The following is a 19,270-nucleotide window of genomic DNA, read 5'->3' as shown; positions in this document are numbered from 1 at the left end:
TCCTGTTTTGCTGGCTTATTTTTCCTCATAGTGACACATAGTGCTACATATTTGTTCTCAGAGTGTTTGATACATAAGCATTCCTTAGTAAATGTGAACTTTAACTTTTATTATCTGTACATTTCTTCTTCATCTTTAGATTTACTCAACAAACATGCATTGAGTATGCCTAACCCTGGTATTGGGATGATTGGTGCAAAAGTCTTGGGATGTGTTTGTTTAAAGGGCTATAAATTTTAAAGTAAAACGTAGCTCATTATAGCCCCTTGAATGCTTAGGTGTAATTCTCCATGTATGTCATGATACTTAAGTGTAGTTCTGATAGATGGGTTTTATTATTTGCATTTCAAAGATGAAGAAACTGATACTTATTGAGATTAAACATACCTACTATCACACATCTAGTGTATTACTGAATTAAGAATTTTTAAGGCCGATTTTATGTGGTATTGAATTGCATTTTCCCATTCACTTAATTGTAGTTTTGTAATTTTGTACATAGGATAGCTTTGTATTTTTTTCCATGAGGAAACTTAAAGCTAGTTGATAGAAAAATGCGTAGTTTTATATTTATGTAGGAATATAAAAAATTAATTAAGAAGTACAACTTGTGTCTCAAGGAGCATCTTTAAAGGTTTTCCTTCACTTTGTCTTAACTTCATTGGAAGCTTCTGCCATCCCTTCCCTATTTCCTGATTCCTTTTATCACATAATTACAGAATACAATGCAGTATGCTAGATACTGGAGCTACAGAAATCATGGTTGAGAATATTCCTCCCTCTAGAGGTATTTAGTGTGTTTGAGAATGTAAAGGAATATAGCAACACCATTCTTAGTATAGTCTCCCTTGGTACCTACAAGGGATGGTTCTAGCCTTCCCTCCCCTATGGATACCAGGACTCATGATGCTAAGGTCCTTTGGTGTAGCACAGTCTGCCCTCTATATCCTTGGATTCCAGATCCACAGAGGGCTGACTGTAATTGCTGCATGAGGTATATTTACACGAGTATATGAAAACAAAAGAGGAAATGTTCTCAGGATCAGGTGAGGGTGGGTGTTAACAATAGGAATTGACAGGTGAGCTGAGCATCATCATAGGGGTAAGCCAGACAAGGAAGGTTATTCTAGACAAAACTCAATGAGCAGAGGCAAAAACAATGTAATAACCTGGGAAGAAAAGAACCTTCAGTGTTTCCAGACTAGAGTCAAGTGTCCTTATAGAAACTGGTAGAAATTGAAAAGCAGTTTATAAAAGGTTTTATTAATAATGCTAAGTGTTTGAAACTTTATTCTGAAGAATAATGAGGAAGTATAGGAAATTGGTAGAAACAAACTTGGATTTTAGGAAGTTTTAACAGGAAATAGAATATGGATGATGGAAAAGTTAAGGTGAATGGCAGAGACCATTTGAGAAAAATATAGTTGTAATTTTTTTCTTTTTCTTTTTTTTTTTTTTTTTTGTCTTTTGTCTTTTTTTGTTGTTGTTGTTGTTGTTGCTATTTCTTGGGCCGCTCCCGCGGCATATGGAGGTTCCCAGGCTAGGGGTCCAATCGGAGCTGTAGCCACCGGCCTACACCAGAGCCACAGCAACGCGGGATCCGAGCCGCGTCTGCAACCTACACCACAGCTCAGGGCAACGCCGGATCGTTAACCCACTGAGCAAGGGCAGGGACCGAACCCGCAACCTCATGGTTCCTAGTCGGATTCGTTAACCACTGCGCCACGATGGGAACTCCTGTAATTTTTTTCTTAATGAGATATAATTGCTATGTAACATTATATTAATTTCAGGTAACAGCATAGCAATTCAGTATTAGAATATTTTGCAAAATGACCAGTACAGTTTATATTTTCATTAGCACTTTATAATATTACTGTTTTGCTACAGTTCAGCGTATCTCAAAAATATACTTTCGGAAATGTCTTCAATCTACTATTTCAGTCTTACATTTTCTTTAACATGGAAAATTGAGAGAATAGTATAGTCGAACCCTACGAACTTACTGCCCAATTTCAATACTTATCAACCCATGACTAATCTTCACTTTTAAAATCATTTGGGTGAAAAAATGCTATTATTCAGTAGTGGTGAAAATGTAAAAAATGGATAAACTCAGATACTATCATTCTGAGTGAAAATTTATAAATTTGGCATTATCTAGTAAAATTATACATGCTACCTCATGACCCCTAAATTCTACTTTTTGATATACCTGTATGTTCTTATAGTGACATGTATATGAGCCTAAGGAGTCATTTATAAACCTGTCATTGCTGAAGTCCTTGAAATGATGTAAAACTGGAGACAACCTAAATATTATCTCTAAAAAGTAGATAAATAAAGTATGACATGATCACATGATGTATTATTTTATTGTTAAAAATTATTCAATATTTTTTAACATGCAAGTCTCAAAATTATATTTAATGCAAAAATCAATTTCCCAAGGATATATGCAGTGAGAGTATCTATTATATTTTTCCCAAACTACCTCATATAAATTACTTATTAGATATTATGTAATGTCTAATACATATATGGTGTGTGTATGTAAATAAATGTACAATAAAAATTAAAAGATTGTATCAATATTATAATAGTGATAGACACTGGGAGGAATGGGCAGTTAGCAATCATAGATAATTTTAGCCTTATCTGTAATATTTCCTTTTTCTTCTTAAAAAAGAAACAAATGATAGTTAATTGCCAAAAATTATTTTTATGATGAAAATATGGGTGTTTTAATTCTTTATAATTTATTATATTTTTACATGTATTAAATTAATAATAAATGAAATTTCATAGAGGAGGAGCAAAAGGATTTTAGGTACTTTGGGATCACAGGATATTGATGGGGCAAGGATAGGACAGATCTGGGGTGAAGCTACAACTGAAATTTAGGAGACTATCCAGTACCAGAATGTAGAAGAATTTAAGCAGAGCTACGGGAAGTTGCTAAAAATAAAAGCTAGTTTTTATGATATTTTTGACTGGGGTAGCCATATTTACAAAAAACGTGGTGGGAATCACTTATCTTACTCTTTTTCTAGTATTTCTTCATGCCTAACATGTAACATCTATATTGGCCATCATTCAGCAAATATTTATGGAGGGTCTCTGTTGGACACCATTATAGACGTTTAGAATACAGTTGTATGTAAGAAATGTAAGAGCCGTGCTCTCTTGCTAGAAAGGGTTTTTATTTGGCCGTTTGCTTTTACCTATGTGAAAATGCCCCCAGAGTTTTAGCCACCAAATGAAAGGTTTTTGTTTGTTGTTGGTTATTGCTAATACCATGGCTTTCATTAACCTTGTGTTTCAACTCTTGTGCATGAATTAAATATCACACTTTTCAAAACATTATTTTTCTCTAATTATTATGTATTAATTTTGGTCCTAAACTTGGTTGTAATTTCTTAGAGTGCTTCATCATATTTCCTGCTTATAAATGATGATCAGGAAATTCAAAGGATTATGGAATCACAATGTTAGCGCATAAAGGGTTTTTTTATGAGACGTCGCCACTCCCTTATTTCATAGATGAGAAAGTTTAAATTTATGCTCAACAATTCTCATCAACGTCTTAAATACTGTTTCCTTTTTAGATTTTCATAAATGTTATCCGTTTGACTAAATGCTCAACAAGAAAGCAGGTATTCTACATTGTGGTGTATTCCACAATATAGTTAATCTGTCACTCTCTCATTATCAGTTTTTTGTCCTTTTACTCAGTCTAAGTAAGGACATGCAAAATAATTTGGCTTTTCCCCTCTAACCCATTACTTGATTGATTATATTGTATGGTAACATAATGTACATTGTTCTCATGGAAATATGTGTTCATAATTTCAGTAATATTGAATTAGTATAATAAATTGGGTGAAGCTTAAAATCAGATCTATGAAAGTGTGGCCATTGTAGTTTCGAGTGTAGTATTAGACTACACTGCAGCCTAACCAGTCCCCTCCAGATCCACCATCTGATGCAGCTGTATCACAGTTATCATCTTTTTTTGCCCAGGCTGCAATTTCCTCCTCAATTTGTGGCTAAAACCCAATACTTGATGATTGTCTTCACCTAGTTCAATATTGATCTTTGATCCCATAGCAAACTTAAAAATACCTGTTTTTTTTCTTTTTTCTTTTTTTTTTGCCAAAAATCTGACAGGATTGTATTGGGCGTCATCGGTAGTAACATCAGATTTTATTTTAGTGAATAAAGATAAAACAGCTGCTTTATTGTCCAGCACAGCACTCATGCATTCAATATAGGATCATAATGTTTTCCAGCTTTCTCTAGCTATAAATATTTTTCTGTGCTTTCTAACTATGCTCTGGATACCACTTTGTTAGACAAAATATAGAGGTTTTCAGCAATTCTTAACAATAATTGGATTGTCCATTTTAACATGTACATAATCAGTTTATAGAAGTATGTCTCTGAAATATCATTTTATAACTTTTCATTTTCTAGTAATCATAACTTTCAAAGTTAACTTTTGATTTGTCCCTACCATATTATCTTTATACTTCTTACTATAATTTATGTTAAATTTCAATTATTTCCAAGCTCTCTTGGTTTTTGCACAGAATTCTACTTTAAAATTGAAATTTTTGTGTCCATATGTAAGTGTGTGTGAGAGACACAGGGACCACAGGGGAAGGCAAGAGTGTTTGATTGATTAATTGATTCAAAATAATAAAGCCCATGTACAGTGTGGTGTATATATCAATTATATTATAGTATCTTTGTATGGTGACAGATGATAACTAGACATAGTGTGGTGATCCTTTTGTAATGCACAGAAATACCAAATCACTGTTTTGTGCACCTGAAACTCACACAAGGATGTAAATCAGTTTTACTTCAATTGAAAAAAAAAGTATGTAGACACTGGGAAGAAATGTATCAGAATGCTCATTGTTTATCCCTGTGGGGTGAGGGTTATGGATGATTATTCATAAAAAATAATAATAAATAATAAAGCCTCAACCTCAACATGTAAAGGACTTGCTTCAGTGATGCTATGTTTAACCTTCTCTGCTTAAGAAATAATAAATAACTCAGTGTTTCGTTTGATTCTCTCCAGCAGCCTGTGATACCTGTTCCTCTTGTTGTGCCAATTAGCAGAAGGAAGGAGGATGAGGTGTCTGTTGGAAGTGCGCCCTTGGCAAAGCAACAATCATATCAGGCCTCTGAATATGCCAGCAGTCCTATAAAAACAAAAACAGTAACAGGTTTGTGATTTCACGCTACCTCTAAGCTAACAAGTTTTCAAGTTAGCCAGGCCATAATTTCATGAATACTGACCAAAACCATGGGACTCCTGGAATAGAGACAGAGGACTTTATTATCTATAGCATTACCAGTTACCAAAGTAGTAGCATTTTCTTGTGTCTCTGCCCTAAGCCTAATTCTCACAGGGTGGCACAAAGAGGGCCAGGTGATCCTGTATACAGTGGATTATGTTACAGGAAAGGAACCTGGACCTTTTATAATGGGTAGAAAGCATCCCTGCCATTTTCTCTAGAGGGAGCCCTTATATGTACCTTACAAGACTATAAGCACATCTGCTCTTTGCTCAGAGGGAAGATAATATTTTTGTCTTCAGAGGCTGTACACTGTACAGTTGTCCTTGAAAATACCATGGGGAACAAAGACACTCATTGCCTCTACTTGCACAAACATAAGAGACCCATGGAGAATCATCTCTCGATAGTATGTTCCTTCTTAAAGTAAATTATTGCAAACCACGCTACATCTCAATCTTCCCTCCTCTTCCTTCTCTTACTTTCTTAGCTAGATTATCAATGCAAATGTAAAACATATATATCCTTCCATGGAACAATTACTCTTCACTTACATGTAATAGGAAAACCCACTTTATGATTTCACTTTAAGTGATGTTTTTAACTTCTAATATTTTCCTTAGATACTCAGTTTAATTCCCTATAACTCATATATTTTCAACTATATTTTAAAAATTTTTATATTTTCAGTAAATTAAAACTGCTTATTGAATGTCTGTAATTTGGTAGGACTATGATGTAAGTAATTTTGAGGGTAGAAATATTAATAAGCCATGATCCCTGCCCTTATGGAATTTAAAATATGATCATATACACAAGTTCAAACTAACATTTGTAGTTTAGGGAAAAAGTTAGCATTATTTCCTTACCATATTTAAAAAAAATGATACAAATGCTAACATAGTTTTGTCGAGTTTTGTTTATTAATCTATTTTCTGTTTCTTTTCATAAAATATATGTTTATCAGTAGACTTCCACTTAGCAGTATCCACAAACCTTTTACTCTGTTGAGATTTTATTTACCAGTTGATAAAAACACTTCTGTTGGGGAGTTCCTGGGTCGTCTAGTGGTTAGGACTCAGCACTGTCATCATCCCAGGTCTGGTTCATTCCCTGGTCTGAGAACAGAGAAACACATCAAGCCACTGCTTGCTGCAGCCAAAAAAAAAAAAAAAAAAAAAAAATGTGAGTCTATGCTTACTTTTCATACCATATATGATCTGTAATTCATGTCAATATAAAATTAGATATTTCCTTTAGATACAATGCTAAATTTTATTTATTTATTTAGGTCTTTTTGTCTTTTTAGGGCCGCACCCAAAGCTTATGGAGGTTCCCAGGTTAGGGGTCCAATCGGAGCTATCGCCGCCGGCATACACCAGAGCCATAGCGACGCCAGATCCGAGCCGCATCTGCAACCTACACCACAGCTCACAGCAACGCCGGATCCTTAACCCACTGATTGTGGCCAGGGATCGAACCTGCAACTGCGTGGTTCCTAGTCGGATTTGTTTCCACTGCGCCACCACGGGAACTACCCCCCCCTCCCTTTTTTGGTCAATGTTAAATTGTAGACTTTAGATTCGATCTAAATTTACGTAAGATATGATAAATATCACCTCATAATAAAATAAAATGTGTCCACTAAGTATCAATTATAAAAATAAGTTTAATTTCATACACCTATTAACCACATATTCTGACCTCCTGCTTTGCTGTAGTAGTTATTTTTTAAATCACACTTGATAATTGATTTAATGTAATTGTTAAGGATGTGTAAAGACGACAGAAAATGCTTATAATTTAAATGAAATTACATGACCTAGGAGTGTATAGCAAATATGATCATGGATTTTAGAATGCATTTGCTATACATGGAGAAATATTAAAGATATATCAGTTACCTGTCAATTCACGAATTATATCAGTTAATATGTGAGATTTATTTTGCTTTCTTATACTTTCCCACTTAATTATAAGAAATTAATATTTTATGTTGAGTAAATTAAGAAAACCCCAAACAGAATTTTTCATCATTACTTATTACTTTATAGAATCTGAAAACATACAGACAATACATAGTTCTTTATTTCAAGTTACAGACACGAACTGTGGGTCTTTGCATTTGCGCTATAGGTATTTGCTTTTTCTGTCTTTAGTGTTTCCTCATCTCTAGAATCTTTAGTTTAGATATCCCAATAAGTATTCTCCTTACAGGTGAGGATGTCTGTATTTCAGCAAATGTATATTCTTACTCAAACTAGCTTAACAATGAACAGTTATCAAGCTAATGCCTGTGCTTGCCTTTTTTTTTGGACTGTGGGCATTTGTAGAAGGTGAAAGGCCCTGGGTATAATATGCTTCTCTGTAACTAATATATTTCACTCTTTGGATGGCCACCATTTTCATGTCTCTGGAAACCTTGGTATTGTTCTCTCTTTTCTTGAGAATGCTCTTTGCTAACCATTTCTTTACTGACAATTATGTTTCAGAGTTTTCTGTTTTATTTTTAATTAGAGTATATATTTCCTGTTTTGGTTTTAATTTAAACATGCATTATGAGTCCTTCAAATTTATACCTACATCTAAATGTAGTTATCACTATTTTAATTTCTACTTACATTGTATCATAAGGCATTAATGAGCTTGGTAAGGTATTCATAGCCTTTTACACACCTTTTTTCCTATTGTTTTTGTCTTCTACTTCTTAACTTTTTTAGGTGAACAGTTCGGTTTGTTAAGTACATAGACAATCCCCAACTCACGATGGTTTGACTTAAGGTTTTTTGACTTTATGATGGTATGAAAAGCAATGTGTGTTCACGATGAGCCATACTGTGAATTTGAATTTTGCACTTTTTCTGGTCATATTCGGATTTTGACCTTTTCCCAGGCCAGTGATGTGCAATATGATATTCTGATGATGCTGGGCAGAAATAGTGAGCCACAGCTTTCAGTTGCCCATGCATCCACGAGGATAAACAGGTACATTCACAACAATTCTGTCCCCATACAACCATCCCTTTTTCACTGTCAGTACAGTATTCAATAAGTTATATGAAACATTCAACACGTTAGTACAATAAAGGCTTTGTGTTGGATAATTTTGCCCAACTGTAGGCTAATGTAAGTGTTCTGAGTATGTTTAAAGTTGGCTAGGCTAAGCCATGAAGTTCAGTAGATTACGTATATTAAGTATATTTTCAACTGATGATGGGTTTTCAGGACATAACCCCATTGTAAGCCGAGGGGGATATGTATTCACTTCCTTGTGAAATGTACATTCCAATTTTTAAACGGATATTTCAAGTGGAGAGATGTGTTCTTTTTTGCCTGAATTCCTATTGAAATATCTTTTTAATTTTTATATTCTTAACCTAAGGTCCAGAATTGGTCTTAAGGTCATCCTCCAGTTACGTAGTATTTTTGGCACATGATCTCGAAGGCTTGGTGATATTGCACTGGGCTTGATTTTGCTTTTTAATTATTCATCAAGAGGCAGACATCTTCTTCTGATCTCTTTTAATCAATCTTAACTAGTGGGCTGCAGGGGAAACATGTGCTTGATGGTTGGAAATGTGTTGACAGCGCTGTTTCAGTGATATAGGCACATAGGGCATGCCAAGCCAGAGTAACAACATGTTTCACATGAAGATACTATAACATTATCACAAAATTCTAAATAATCTTCTAGAGAATCTGTATATCCTTCAAAACAAGGAAACCACTAAAAGCTATGACATCTGTTTACCCAATGTTTGGGAAATGTTATGAACATTAATTTGGAACTCTTGATGAAAATGTTTATAATGAAGATGAGCACTTTAAAATGTGAGATCCTTCATAAATGATATAGCTCTTTAAAAAATTCTAGCCATTTTTATCTCACATGTTTATATATTACCTCTTAAGCCTGAAGCACTGTAAGTACACACCTAAAGTAATAGAAGACCTTTTGACTCCTCAAATACTACCAAGGTTATAAGACCTGATAATGGTGTAAATTTTAGTAGATAATGCCACAGATTAAAAGTATGGAACTTTAGGGAGTTCCTGTCATGGCACAGTGGAAATGAATCCAACTAGGAACCATGAGGTTATGGATTTGATCCCTAGCCTTGCTCAGTGGGTTAAGGATCCGGCGTTGCCGTGGGCTATGGTATAGATCGCAGATGTGGCGCTGATCCCACGTTGCTGTGGCTGTGGTGTAGGCTGGCAGCTGTAGCTCTGATTAGAACCCTAGCCTGGGTTCTACATATGCCATGAGTGTGGCCCTAAAAAGCAAAATAAATAAATAAATTAAATAAATAAATAAAAGTATGAAACTTTAGCTTTTGACTATGAGGGAGTAACAGGGACTAGTTTTATGTTCCTGTTGCAAATAAGGAGTAAGCTGGTCAAAATATATGGGAGAACAATAAAAGTTTCTAGACATCAGACAATAGGCAGACTGGACTGCAATCCCTCAAAGAAGGGAAACAAATTAGTTGAGCCCTAGGATTGCCTTGGCTTTTTGGTTGAAGGCACATTCCTGACCACAGAGCAGGGTAGAATATATCAAGCTGAACTCAGCTGTCTTGCTAAATTGAGGTTTAGGGAGCAAAGGGATTAAAGTATAAGGAGGCAGAGATGTCTAGAAATTGTGGCACAGTGTTCCAGAGAGAGAAAGCCATGCAGCAGAAGAACTTGAGAGATTGGCAATAAATTTCTCCCTATTTGCTGAATAGTAAGATGTGCCTGCATAGCACAAAACTCTGCAAAGTTGGGCAAAGGATGACCAAGGAGACTGAATGATTCTCAGAGCTCACACAGGTCTGGAAGGCATTCACGTTCCTACTGTGTATTGTTCATAACTCCCATTGACCATTTGGAACATTGGATAGATACTCCAAAAAGACTATGCCTCAGTAGTGGAGCTAACCTATCCATGGAGTAAAGCCTACCGTAGCCCCCATTAAACATGCTTTAAAAAAGCTCCTGAAGAAACCAGAATAGTTTTCTGCTGGCAAAATGAAGCCCAGTGCTATTAAGAGGAATACAGTAAAATCCCAGACATGTAGCATCTTAGAAACCACAATATCAAACATTTAGTCAAAAACTCTTAGAGATGCAAACAAGCAGGCAACTTTGACAAGGAGGAAAACTAGCCAAAAAGAACAAACAAACAAACAAAAACCCCCGAGAAGTGACATAGATGATAGAATTAGCAGGTATATTAAATATTTTATATTGAAACAGGTATAATTATGTCAGATGTTTAAGGAAAGATTAACGCATTTTGGGGAAAATATATAAAAAAGAGATAAACCCACCTATAGAGATGAAAAATATAATATCTGAAATGAGAAACTTACTGGGTGGAATTAAAAGTAGAGGGGACATTGCACAAGAAATCAGTGAACTTGACGATAAAGCTTAGAAAGTTGTCAAAATGAAGCATAAAGAATAAAATGAAAAAAATGTACACAGCTTTAGTGAACTGTGGAATAATAATTGGGGTAGTCACACAGTAGGTCTCACTGAACGTTCTCATTTAACCAGATATTTGAAGCCCATGAGGAAGTGAAGCATGTGGCTATCTGTAGTAAAATCACATGGGAATGTATGTATGTCTAGGTACAAATTATCTAACCCCTTCAATTTTTAATTAAAGAAATTGAGTCATAAAGATGTCAAGAACTTATCCAAGGCTAAAAAATATTGATTTAGACTTTTTTTTTTAATATGCAGGTTATAGTAGTTATTCTATGACTATTGGTTTGCCTCTTTCATTCCTTAATGGCATAATCAGTTAAAAGTAAGGTCTATGTTAGATTTCCCCTCTAAAACCTAATATATAAGCAGCCAACCTCAGAGTGTCTGAGTGTCTGGTTTTCGTTGTTGTTTTGGTTGGTTGTGTGTTTTGTTTTGTTTTGTCAAAAGAAGTGTTTTAAATTTTCAGCCCAGTTCCATAGGGCTAGGACAGTGACGAATTTTGTGTCTGCCATCCTGGATATTCTGGAAAATATCTCACTTCTATGATGAGAATGGAGGTTCTGCCTGTCTTTAATAAGGTGTCATGTCAGTGGTGCAGTTCCTGGCATCAGTTTCAAAGTGAAACACTACTCCTGACATTTTTTTTTTTTGTTCCCTAGTATGTCCTTACATACACCCCAGAGTCATTGATGCTACTAACAAGATAAAAAAATTTATGATGTTTAAAATGTTTAAGAATTTTGTTAAGCATATGGAAATCTAATTTTATTTAGCTCTTGAAGAGAATTAAATATGAAAAATCCTGGAATTATGAAAACCTATTTATGGTACAGGTAGTGAAAGGTTTCAGACTATTTTTTAAGAATCTCTTTTGACACTGAACTTGGGCTATTATGTAGAATATTTCTAATTACATTTTCTTTTGATCTCATTTTCAAAATGTAATATTCTAATTTTTTAATTATTTTTTTTCTTTTCCAGCCACTCCTGCAACATATGGAAGTTCCTGGGCCAGGGACTGAATTCCAGCCAAAGTTCTGACCTTTGCCACAGCTGCAGCAACGCTGGATCCTTAACCCACAGAGACAAACCAGATAATTAACCTACTGTGCTGTGCCATACCAGGAACTCCAAAAAAAAGTATTTTAAAACTTAGCAAGAGTTCAGTAATTTAACTGTAATTTTTAAGATTGTATTAAGTTTGGCTGAAAATATCAGAAATCCCTCAGTAACAGCAGTTTAAACAAGACTGAATTTTGTCCCTCATGTGAAACCCTCAAGTAGACCCCCGGAGGTATTAAGATTCTCTAAGATCAGGTACTTTTTTATCCCACTATGGGTGGCTTCTGTTGCCAGGCTTACCTTATGGTTCACAATGGATGCTTCAGTGGTTTCTCATATCTGCATCCTGATGAGCAGAAATGAGTAAAGAGAACTCTTTTATTTCTTTAAAAACTACACAGGTCATACCCCCCACTTTTGCTCTACTTTTCTTTGCAAGAAGCTAGTCATATGATCATATTTAGCTGCAAAGGGGTCTCAGGATGGTAGTCTATAATGTTTAGGGCCACATGCCTGGCCAGAAGGTGTGGGTTTTAACGAAGAAAGAAGGGGAGAGTGGATACTGGAAGTTATTTCACAATCTCTGCCATAATAACTTAAAGTGGAAAGTCATAGCTGAGTTTTAGAAAAAATTCTAAGTAATATTTTTCTTTTAGTGACGGTATCAGAACATAAAGCTGTTAAAGTGTTTTCATGTCTAAGATATAGTTTGGATTTTTCACAACTTAAGATACAGGTTTGGGAGTCATCACCATGTAGATTGTAGTTAAGGCCACAGAGTGCATGACCTCTCAGGGAGACCACACACAGCAGGATGAGAAGAAAGCCCCAAATTTAGTTCTGAGCAACTTACTCATTCAAGAGTAAGGAGTAGGAGCCAGGGGAGGAGATGGAGAAGTAGGCAGCAAAGGAACATATATATATATATATATATATATATATATATATATATATATATATATGATACAATTGAAAAGAGTTTTGAGAAGAGGGTTACTAACTGCATGATATGCAAGAACAATGAGGCTGAAAAACTTTAATTGGCCAAAGTCCTTTGGCCAGAGGAGCTTTAGTTTGTTAGGGAATGAGTGGGAACTGAGCATGCAGAGATAGCCTCTGTACAGTACTCTTTTAGGAAATTCAACTGTAAAGAAACTTGAGTATGTCATTAGTTACAGTGAAATAAGGGCAGAGGTAAAAATTGGAGATACAGTAAAGTTTGGAATAATTTACGCAGTGAGATCACAGATGAAGTAGAATGTAAGATCTTATAAGCAGGAGTTCCTGTCATGGCACAGCAGAAACAAATCCAACTAGGAACCATGAGGTTGCAGGTCCCTGGCCTCGCTCAGTGGGTTAAGGATCCGGCATTGCCCTAAGCTGTGGTGTAGGTTGCAGACACAGCTCAGATCTAGTATTGCTGTGGCTGTGGCACAGGCTAGCAACTGTAGCTCTGTTTAGACCCCTAGCATGGGAACCTCCATATGTCGCAGGAGTGGCCCCAAAAAGACAAAAAAAAAAAAAAAATCTTATAAACAGATGTAGGATTTAACAGAATTTCCACTTCCTCTGAGAAAAAGGTAAGAAGATAAAGTATGTACCATTCATTATAGGTCAGTCTAGTTTATTTTCTCTCCATAAGCAAGTATTTATTCAGGATAAGTATTATTTTCTTGTACTGTTTCATAGAATATAAGTGATTAGGAAATGTATAATTTTTTCAAGGTAAGCCCCTGTCTTTCATGTATGAGGAATATGTTCCTTATAAGAAAATAAGGCAGGACATTATGCTTTACCTTCCATTTTTTAAAAAAAATCAGTCTAATATGTTACTCCAAGTTTGAAATTCCTTTAATTCTTAAAAAAAAAAAAAAAATCATTCTATCCACAGGCTCTGTAAGCTGAAGAATGGTTTTAAGGAGGGATATCTGTAATTTTTGCTAAGTAGTAGTTGCTCCTGAAGGCACTTATGTATTCTGTCTTCTGATTTTTTAAGAATTGTAGATTGTAAGTAAAATGAGTCACACCAATATAGTTATTCATTTAAAAATGTTTAGGCCATCATCATTAATTCAATTAGGCATGAATGTTGAGCAGGTATGTTCCTAATTAGAGTGTGGAATTGGTATTAATGTACAAGAAATACTTTGTGGATTTATGTATATTAGAAGTTGCTCACTTTAATCATGTAGCTTAGCATAAAATGCCATTCCTTTGTGATTAATTAGATATTTAGTTTCATTGGAAAATATTAAAGCATGAGCATACACACTAATGCCTAATACATAATTGATTTTATTCTCTTAGGGATAAAATGTGGTTTAAAAAATATTTTCCCCTTATGGAATAGAGGGATTTTAAATGAAATGAAGTTTATCTAATGAAGTACATTTAAAATAAAATAAGTTGGAGTTCTCGTTGTGGCTCAGTGGTTAACGAATCCAGCTAGGAATCATGGGGTTGTGGGTTCAATTCCTGGCCTTGCTTAGTGGGTTGGGGATCGGGCGTTGCCGTGAGCTGTGGTGTGGCTCTGGCGTGGGCTGGTGGCTACAGCTCCGATTAGACCCCTAGCCTGGGAACCTCCATATGCCATGGGAGTGGCCCTAGAAGAGGCAGAAAGACAAAAAAAATAAAAAAAAATAAAAAAAAAGTTAAAATATCATTCATAAAATAATCAAAGAAATTTATGAAAATATAGATTTATTGAATTACTCTTCCCCTTTTTTTACTTTGTAAGAAAATTGTTTTTATCTCTAAATCAAAAATTTATGGAAGAAAGTATTAGCAGTCTGCAGAGTTGAAAATCATGCATAATGTTCAGATTATAAGTTTCTGCATTATTCTGGGCAATGAACACAAATTTATAGTGAGACACCATTTCTAAGCTTACTTTCCTAAAGGATTCCAATAGATGCCAGATGATAATTTGCTATTTCAACTGTAGTCTAGATGGTTGTAACCACAGTTTGTTTTTTATTGTTTTTTAATTTTTAAAATATTATAATTTGATTTACAATGTTCTGTCAATTTCTGATATACAGCAAAGTGACCCAGTTTATACATACATGTATATATATACACACATTCTTTTTCTCCCATTATCCCCTATCATGTTTCATCTCAAGTGATCGGATGTAGTTCCCTGTGCTATTCAGCAGGACGTCATTGCTTATCCACTCCAAATGCAATAGTTTGTGTCTATTAACCCCAAATTCCCAGCCCATCCCACTCCCTCCCCTTCCCCCTTGGCAACCACAAGTCTGTTCTCCATGTTCATGACATTGTTTCTTTTCTGTAGATAGGTTCATTTCTGCCATATATTAGAGTTCAGATATAAATAATATCATATGGTATTTGTCTTTATCTTTCTGACTTACTTCACTTAGTTGCATCCACATTGGTGCAAATGGCATTAGTTTGTTCTTTTTTATGTCTGAGTAGTATTCTATTGTGTATATATACCACATCATCTTAATCCATTCATCTGTTGATGGATATTTAGGTTGTTTTCATGTCTTGGCTATTGTAAGTAGTGCTTCAGTGAACAAAGGGGTACATGTATCTTTTTGAATGAAAGTTTTGTCCAAATATATGCCCAGAATTGGAAATGCTGGATCATATGGTAGTTCTTTATTTAGTTTTCTGAGGAACCTCCATACCATTTCACAGTGGTTATACCAGTTTACATTACCACCAACAGTGTAGAAGAGTTCCCTTTTCTCCACATTCTCTTTAGCATTTGTTATTTGTAGACTTATTAAATGATGTCCATTCTGACCAGTGTGAAGAGTGGCTTCATGGTAGTTTTGATTTGCATTTCTATCAAATCAAAACTACAATGAAGCATTTTTTTCATGTGTGTGTTGGCCATCTGTATGTCTTTGGAGAAATGTCTGTTCAGGTCTTCTGTCCATTTTTCAGTTGGGTTGTTTGTTTTTTTGCTCTTGAGTTGTATGAGTTGTTTGTATATTTTGAAGATTAAACCCTTATTGGTTGCATCATTTAAAACTATTTTCTCCTATTCTGTAGATTGCCTTTTTTTTTTTTTTATAATTTACTGTGTAAAGGCTTGTCACTTTGATTAGATCCCATTGGTTTATTTTTGTTTTGTTTCTGTTGCCTTGGGAGACTGACCTAAGAAAACATTTGTGTGGTTGATGTCAGAGAATGTTTTGCTTATGTTCTCTTCTAGGTGTTTGATGGTGTTTTGTCTTATGTTTAAGTCCTTAAGCTATTTTGAGTTTATTTTGGCACATGGTGTGAGGGTATGTTCTAGTTTCATTGATTTACATGCAGCTGTCTAGTTTTCCCAACCACTTGCTGAAGAGGCTGTCTTTTTCCCGTTTATAGTGTTGCCTCCTTTGTCAGAGGTTAATTGACCATAGGTGCCTGGGTTAATTTCTGGGTTCTCTATTCTGTTCCATTGGTCTGTATGTCTGTATTTGTACCAGTACCACACTGTCTTGATTACTGTAGGTTTGTAATATAGTCTGAAATCTGAGAGTTAGGCCACCTGCTTGGTTTTTGTTTGTCCGGATTTTTTTTGGCAGTTCTGGATCTTTTATGGTTCCATATAAATTTTTGAATTGTTTGTTCTAGTTCTGTGAAAATGTCATGGGTAATTTGATAGGGATTGCATTGAATTTGTAGATTGCTTTGGATAGTATGGCCATTTTAACAATATTTATTCTTCCAATCCAGAATCATGGAATATCTTCTTTTTATGTTTCATGAAACATCACTTGACCAATTGATGGTAATTTTTTATGGACAGATCTGATAACTGCACTAGTCAGCACTACTGTATACCTGAATTTCTTGCATTGCTAGTGTTCAGTTGAGATGTCCTCAAGTAAATCATCAGCTCAGAAAGAAATGCAATTTATGTATATCTTTGGATGTGTTTCCCACTGTTTTCAGTAGAAGGCTTTATAGTGTTTGATGAGTAAACCAAGAATGTGTTCACTTTGTTAAAGAAAACTAGGTTTATTATTTTTTATTTTTAAATGTACCACATGCACATAATATATTTTCTTCTTGAAACCTTAATTCTCAAGACTTAGGCCAATAATTACTTCATATTTAATTTAAAAATACTTATTTCCTTGGTTCATTTTTTATTTCTCTAGAACAGTAAAGCAAGAGATTTATTTATGTATGATTTCTTATAGTGTGTTCAAATTTTACTTTTTATTTTGAAGATTGTATATGGACTCCTCTGAATATCATTGGGGGGAATGCTTTAGAAGATAAATTATTTTTTTTTTTTTTTTTTTGTCTTTTTGTCTTTTGTCTTTTGTTGTTGTTGTTGCTATTTCTTGGGCCGCTCCCGAGGCATATGGAGGTTCCCAGGCTAGGGGTCCAATCGGAGCTGTAGCCACCGGCCTACGCCAGAGCCACAGCAACGCGGGATCCGAGCCGCATCTGCAACCTACACCACAGCTCACGGCAACGCCGGATCGTTAACCCACTGAGCAAGGGCAGGGACCGAACCCGCAACCTCATGGTTCCTAGTCGGATTCGTTAACCACTGCGCCACGACGGGAACTCCGATAAATTATTTTAATGTTGAAAAATTACTTTTAAATTGTGTATCATATTGTAGTTACTTTACTGTGATTACTGTACTTACGACCTCCTACCCCACTCCTGGTTCAAAACAAAACAAAGTAGAAAAAAACAAAACCACTGTGTTGGTTTCCTTGAACACAGCCGAGGAAAGCTTACATTTTACTTGAAAATAGTTTAGAGTAGTAGTCTTCAAAGTTTTTTCTTACTATCAGTAAAAAATTTTGAGTAAGCATGTGTAGTATGTCATTTATTGATTTATGCATTAAATAGATGTATCACTACATTAAGGTATTCTAGAGCATGCAAGATAATTGTAATTTTAAAATTTAACATGATAAAATTTTAATACATCAATATTATAGTGAGAGGAATGTTATGCTTCATTTTAAAAAATAAAGTTTAACACTTTATTATGATAACCACATAAAGATTTAGTTCTTCTAACTTATTTCGGTAGTTGATTTTAGTGACTAACATAACTGAAAAGCCACGTCACTGAGACAGGTGGATACAAAGTGGAAGGCACATCATTGGTGCCCTCAGGATGCTTATTTTTCATTGTCATCCATTTTGTAAAAGTCTTGTGCATTTGCATCTTATATCAATAAAGGTATCCTTCCAAATTAATGAAAACATGTTACCTTTTTCTTTTGAATAAATTAGTGGCATCATTATGTATTACTATTTTTTAACCAATACCATATGTTTTGGTATTTTTTTTTGCAAGAATCTTTTAAAAGTATGTATCCAAATTAATTAAATTAATAAATATAAATAATTTAGTTAAATGTAGATAATAAAGTTTGTAAATGATTAAATATGTAAATTGTAATATGCCACCATAACTGAAAACAAATGAAAGAGTAGAGGGTCCCTGCTGGTTCCTTCCTGTTATTGAATGTCTTCTCTTCCTTTGGTATATTTTGTTTTAGTGTTATGTGTGGCCTTCTGACAAGCGGAAGGGCCTCAGTGTCATTCTCCTTCACTAAATATTAACTGTATGTCCTCATTTTTAGATAAAAGTATACATATAGATATTCTCATATATCTCTCCTACAGCGCAGTGGATGGTCTTGTATTTTTGTGTATATTTTCAGAGGACATGGCTATCTTGGGATCCTAATATCCGGAAGTTTAGGATAAACTGGAGAAAGTTAATCATATGGGCCCCAGGTGGGAGGGTCACAAGGAGCTAAGTTAAAATGAGAAAAATATTGGCTAATGCTGTTCAAGAAATTTTTGGGGAGATCCCGTTGTGGCCCAGTGGTAACGAACCCAACTAGTGTCCATGAGGATGCAGGTTCAATCCCTGACCTCACTCAGTGGGTTAGGGATTCGGCATTGCCATGAGCTGTGGTGTAGGTCACAGATGCAGCTCAGATTCCGCATTTGCTGTGGCTGTGGTGTAGGCCGAAAGCTGCAGCTCCAATTAGACCCCTAGCCTTGGAGCATCCATATCGCACAGGTTTGGCTCTAAAAAGCAAAAAATAAAAAAAGTAAAAAATAAAAGAAAGAAAGAAAGAAATCTTCTGGAGTAGAGAAGAGATCAATAGCATCTCCAAATATTCAAGCTCGGGCAGAAAAACCATTGGGTTAATGACCAGTATTGTGGTAATAGAAAGTGTAAGAGCCAAGCGAGCTAGGCAGGGCATGAAGTTGAATACTTGTTGAGGAAGTAAGCCCCATGATATGCTTAAAGCATTTTATGGCACTTTGGACCCTATGCAGGATGTGTAATGATGTCACAAGGGCTGGACATGTACAACTACTAACATATTGCCTGGTTTCCTCCTAATTTATAGGTGGTTCCTTTACTAGAGGGTACACATTTCTAAACACGAGAGGGCTTT

General features: G+C 35.1%; 1 protein-coding gene across 33 annotated transcripts in view; it reads left to right on the top strand.

The window, feature by feature from the left end:
* The window catches only part of VPS13B (vacuolar protein sorting 13 homolog B), a 729,842-nt gene that overhangs the window by 281,136 nt on the left and 429,436 nt on the right, over positions 1-19,270 (top strand). For 19 of the 33 annotated variants that reach the window (XM_085021974.1, XM_085021983.1, XM_085021964.1 and 16 more), the window contains one exon: positions 5,093-5,240. In XM_085021974.1, the coding sequence (XP_084878100.1) occupies positions 5,093-5,240 (148 nt within the window). The remainder of the gene's footprint in view (positions 1-5,092; positions 5,241-19,270) is intronic. The other 14 variants (XM_085021978.1, XM_085021986.1, XM_085021963.1 and 11 more) reach the window with 1 other exon arrangement.

This window comes from Sus scrofa, chromosome 4 (assembly GCF_054392235.1).
Source record: "Sus scrofa isolate SSC_HxYL_T2T_F1_AM1 chromosome 4, Sscrofa_HxYL_maternal_Yorkshire_Landrace_v2.0, whole genome shotgun sequence".
In the NCBI taxonomy this organism is placed as follows: domain Eukaryota; kingdom Metazoa; phylum Chordata; class Mammalia; order Artiodactyla; family Suidae; genus Sus; species Sus scrofa.
This window is presented reverse-complemented; position numbering and strand designations above follow the sequence as displayed.